Consider the following 5,708-nt stretch of genomic DNA (forward strand, 5'->3'; position numbering starts at 1 on the left):
ATATATATATTATGATAAAAGTTATTGAAGGTTGTTTCTCTTATTTTCATTTTTTTTTACTAAAAATTTATTTTTACATGAAACTAAAAATAAGCTAGAAAACAATCTTCCCAGTAAACACAATGTTACATACAATGTAATGTACATGTAACGTGTAATGTCAGCTCAATAAGATAACTAATATAACACATTGCGTAATATAACATTACAGTGTTACATATAACATTGTGCTTACTGGGTTCAATGACCTTGATCTTAACAAATGTTATCCAGGGCATGCCTCTGAATAACATTCTTAGATAATATTAGAAACCCTCCAATCAGAATCGCGATACGAGACGATTTGAGCCGAGAACTTTTCAAAATACTACAAATAAGTTCATTTTCATTACGCCGCATTAAAGTTAGACAGATATATTTCTCTCTTCCCTGATGAAAATTTTTCTCATAATTTTTATACAAATTGGAATATTTTTCAGAAATATTCAGAAATATTTGGAAAGCTTTAGGTAGCGAGTAGGTATTCCTATACGAACCCGGTGTAAGACTTCAGGGACGCGATTCTGCCGGCGTGAGCCGTGATTTTCATCCCAATTCTTATAACAGAAAAAAATCATGTTCCTCAAACTCTCCCCTCCCTCCACCAAATCACATATCCCTCCTTATATCGTCTATCCCTCGCCAATCCGTCTGACCAGCGTGATGAGAAATGGCCAAAACCTCACTAATGAAGATGTGTTCAAAATCGAAACTACCCCACATGAGTAGAATAAAGTATCCAGAATCTCATACTGATCATTCAGTCTGACAAAAACTTGATTATTCCCAAAAAACGCGCGCCAAAAACAAAAGGACTATCAAAGATTGCAATATATGATCACTGATCTCAGAGGAAAGATTCGAGGAGTTAGAAATGGAACTGTCAAAGATCAAATGGGATATCGTTGGAATTAGCGAGGTGAGAAAACACGGAGAAAATTTGATAACATTAAGATCGGGCCACAAATTCTATCATATAGGGGAAGAAAACGAATCAGTAGAAGAAATACGTTTCATTATTCATGAAAGCTTTTCAGATAATATATTAGCCATAAAACAAGTTTCTACTAGAGTTGCATACCTGATTTAAAAACTAAATAGCAGATATAACTTGAAAATCATTCAAGCGTATCCTAGTGAGAAATGAAATCGATGTCGAATCAATATCAATTCGACGTTAATGTGATGATTTCGACATCGATTCGATGTCGATTTTATTTCTCACTGGGATAGTCTCAATTACGGACCACACAGACGAAGAAATGGAAGTTCTTTTTACTCTAATATACTAAAGGCAATGGAAGAAGACTTGCCATTTCACAATTACGTGCAGAGATTTCAATGCAAAAATTGGTTTAAAAACAGTCCCAATAGAAATAGCATTAGGAAACTTCGGGACAGAAGATAGAAACGAAAGAGGCAAACAACTATTAGGATTTCTACTGGAAAATGGACAACATCAAATGAATAGTTTTTTCTCCAAGAAAAAATGACAGACGATGGACTTGGGAAAGCCCAAACGAAAGAATCAAAAATGAAATAAATCACTTTATCACTGACAAAAAAGAAATATTTCAAGACGTTACAATATTAAATCAGTTTACTACCAGCAGCGACTATAGATTGGTAAGAGCTACATTAAATATATCATTAGGGAAAGAGAGATACAAAATGATAAGAAAAACGAATAAAAGATCATACAACCTAAAAAATATAGAAAAGTTCCAAATTTATATCAGTACAGCATTAAAGAACAAACAGGAGGAAATAGAGCATAAATACACTAAATAATGCAATAGTAGAAACCAAGAAATAGTGGAATACAAGAAACTCAAAAGAAATACAAAGAAACTCAAAAGAATCGCACATATATGTGTATATAGCATTTATTTTATAAATTGATTGCAACATTATGACACAAGTATGAAAAATATTTTTTTTGTTATAATAAAAAATGCAAATCATCGCAAGTGATACAGAAATGCAGATAAAACAGAAAAAGTAGATATGAACAAATTTTACAATTTGTTCAAAAATTACGTAAAACTCTCGTTATCAATAATATTTTGTTTGCAGTTGAATTTTTTATCATTTAACTCACATATTCAATCATAATTACAATTCTATAAGGCTCCGTCGGATTACTAAACGGACGTTACTGAATTATTACCTTTCATAATATAAACAGACTTTAATTATGAGGCCCAAGCCATGTACAACTTTTTATAAATTTAGAGATCATAGAAATCATTGTCTTCATTCAACTTGAAACTGTGCGAAACTGTTTTCCCGAATGCAAGTCTTTTCTCGTAATTAAAACGAATTCCAAATGTAATTAAAAAGATCAAAAAGCCTTCAAACAAAATAATTTTTTTTTTATCGAAGATTGTATAGTGTTTTAATAAAATTATATTCGCGATATCGCAAACATATATATATTTATGCGAACATAATTAGGCGATGCAAAAATTCAGTTATTATCGTACCAACGCGGCTCAATGACGTTACATTTGACCGGCGGTAGAGTAATTGGCATGGTCGGCGGTAGACATGTGGGTAAAAATTCTCCAGGCCATAGATGAAGAGCGTCTATGAATAATAATCCAACTAGGATACCACGTAGAAGGGGCACAAGGACATTCGAGAGTCGACTCCGGCTGGTTTTCTGCGGCCAAACAAACACAAGCCGAGAATCGCCTGTAATAGAATAATGTTTTCATTTTTTATTTATTCATTTCGAGAAAAATATCAATTTGCTACGTATTCACATATTTTATCTCGTCGAAAGTAAGTGAAGAGACAAAACATAGAATGTATACTTCCCATTTCAAACACGCTGCTTGCAGATTGAATTATGGAAGTCACCTCTATTTATTCAAAATAAAAGTCGTAACAATTGCGATTTAACATTCGACCTGTATTACGACGAATGACTGATGAAGTAACATGACGCGGACAGACGCCAGCTGGTGCGCTGAAGACTCCATCGCCGAAGTAAGTCCTTCTCTTTCGATAGCTGAAAACGCGACCTCGGCCCTGTAATGAGTGACAGGCGAATTTCTCTTCCCAATTTGTGTAGACTGACCCAGTGAAAGTGCTGCCTGTGCTCTCCTGCAGGGAAACGCTTGTTACAGTTACCAGAGAGAAGTTGTCATCATCTCGCCGCAATGTCGACTCCTCCAGTTTACTGTGAGAATGTTAATTCTTTAAAGACAAATCTTTCTACCTTTTAATGCTTTTAGGAATAATGTAAGATGTCCCATGTAATTACTCAGGAGCAATAAACATTTTAGTGTATCTGTGTATTGAATTACAATTCTAAACATTACGATTTTATTTAAAAATAATCTAATAAATTTATACTTCTGAATGAGCCGAGTGATAACATTGTGGCTCGTTTGGCCGTACGTGGCCTGCTCCAGATTTCAGATATCTCGATAATCTTTGTCCTCGGCTTTCACAACAATTATTAAACACTTAGTAAATATTTATATCATTCTCGTTAATAAAAATCGCCGTAATACTTATTAACTGAAAGAAGTGAAGTTAGTTAATGAAAATGCCGGGAAATTTGCTGAAAGACTGAGAGTACGAATGTCAGAATTGTGTTTTGTTTTGCATATCCATTTCAATATATACAAAGGTCAATCTATATTTAGTTCGTGACAGAAAATATTTACTTTATATTATGATATTTTTATATTATACGATATATGGCTTCTGTACACACAGAACGCGCCTACACTTGCCGCGCGACGGAAATTGTTGCACAAGAGCTAATTTATTTTTTAGCTTTTCCAGTAAGAACGTAAAGGCCGGAAGCGTTGTAAGTATCATGCGATTTTAAAATTGAAGCATCGGATTGGCTGAAGCAACAAGCTTGTGACTTGCGACGTCTACGATACGACCAATGTAGAATGGCCTTAAGATCGGTAATACCTGTTTTACAATAGCCGTAAGCACAGCTGTAAGTGATTGTAGTTGTAAGAGTTGACCAATCACTGTCAAATATTCTTCTTATATTTGACTTGATTGGTTAATTTACGCTTACCCTTACGCTTACGACTATTGTAGAATGGGCTTACGACTATTGTAAATGGGCTTTACATTTACGACATTATACGACAAAGATTTTAAGTTCATTGATTGACTATAAAACAGAGAGATTCGATAACTTCTCTTTCTTATAGCCAATCAATAGGCTTGAAATGTGTTGCCATACGACAAATATAATATTAGGCTATAATTGTATACTATGCTAACTTTGCCGCGCGGCAAACGTTAAGGCACATAAAAAAACTTAAGCAATAAAACATAAGCAGTAAGCGAATTGACCAATTTCGGTAAATCCGTAAGGCCATAACGTAAGCAGTAATCAATCCAACATGTTGATTTCCTTATTGCTTATGTCTTACTGCCTTAAGTTTTTTATGTGCCATGGTCTTTAGAGTGCTATTTCATTTGTGCGGTTTTATCGTATGACAAATGTGTGTAGGACAGAGAGGTCTTCGGATCTCTCTATCTCATAATCAATAAGATTTGAAAAATTTGCCTTAGGTAATAAAATACTTAAGGCTGTAGCACAGACTCTTGCATAACACATAATGCATAGTACATAAGAAAATCCAATCAAAATTCTTCTTTTTTATGGAATCGGAAGAAAAGAAAAATTCTGATTAATTGATTTGCTTATACACTATGCGTTATGCATTATGCAAAAGTCTGTGCTGCGGCCTTTACTTTCAATTACCAGTACCATACTGATATTGTCGGCAAAAGCTATGCGTACAAATTTCATCTACCTATCCCCAAAACTCTTATCAATGCCGTTCTCCGGCAAAAGCAACTAGCTATTTTCATTCTTTTGCGTTCTAATTCAAAAGTCTCAAGTAAAAAACACAGTCCCCGGACACTGTCAATGTCCGTGCGACCAATTTCATCTTCGTATATTTCAACTGTAATCACAAAATCATCGGAATGTCGACCAAAACCAGTGAGTAACCTTCAATTAACCGTTTACTTTATTTATCGTTTACTTTATTGCCAAAGATAAATAAATAGTATCATTCGAGGCTAAAAATTGACTTTAGTTTGATCAATTTAATTAAAAATATTCCAATTAAAATTTTGGTAATTATGCATATAAAGGACTATCCTCCAATGATTTTGACTTTGACATATGTTGTTAAGATCATGACTTCGTGTGATCTTGAACAAATTTTAGCCGTCGCTTGTTGTTTGTTAAAAAATTGTTAACAAAAAAAGTTCATTAAAAAAATGTGGTTTTAAAGTAAAGAATTTGTGTTTGTAAAGCAACCATTCCTAGAAAAAGAACTAAATATATCATCACATATAGCAGTTGACTGGACTAACTTTTGCACAGAAGTAATTCGTGTAATTTAATAACTTGGTAAAACTACATAAATGGGGAACAATCTGAATTGTTTATAAAGCAGGAAATTTGTGTTTTCGAAGTAAAATATTTATATTTTTAAAACAAAAAACATGTATATTTTAAAAATTCTCTACTTTAATAAATATTCAATTACAACAATCTGGTTTCTCAGCTCATGAATGAATGGTTAACAAACAATCAAAATTAAATTGGCAGAGAAGAAATTATTATCAAAATTGAGGCAAAATTATATAAGAAAAATTATATAAGTATT

The 5,708-nt window shown here is 33.2% G+C and overlaps 1 protein-coding gene across 1 annotated transcript; it reads right to left on the reverse strand.

Moving 5' to 3' along the window:
* Positions 1-2,427: 2,427 nt before the first annotated feature.
* Positions 2,428-3,327, reverse strand: LOC108754657. The gene is made up of 3 exons (XM_018497171.1): positions 3,311-3,327; positions 2,955-3,226; positions 2,428-2,736 (listed from the first exon to the last, which is right to left on the reverse strand). Exons 1-3 carry the CDS (start codon positions 3,325-3,327, stop codon positions 2,510-2,512), a joined length of 516 nt encoding a protein of 171 aa, XP_018352673.1. The 3' UTR covers positions 2,428-2,509.
* Between the last annotated feature and the right edge of the window lie 2,381 nt (positions 3,328-5,708).

Source organism: Trachymyrmex septentrionalis, unplaced genomic scaffold (assembly GCF_001594115.1).
Source record: "Trachymyrmex septentrionalis isolate Tsep2-gDNA-1 unplaced genomic scaffold, Tsep1.0 scaffold101, whole genome shotgun sequence".
Taxonomy (NCBI): Eukaryota; Metazoa; Arthropoda; class Insecta; order Hymenoptera; family Formicidae; genus Trachymyrmex; species Trachymyrmex septentrionalis.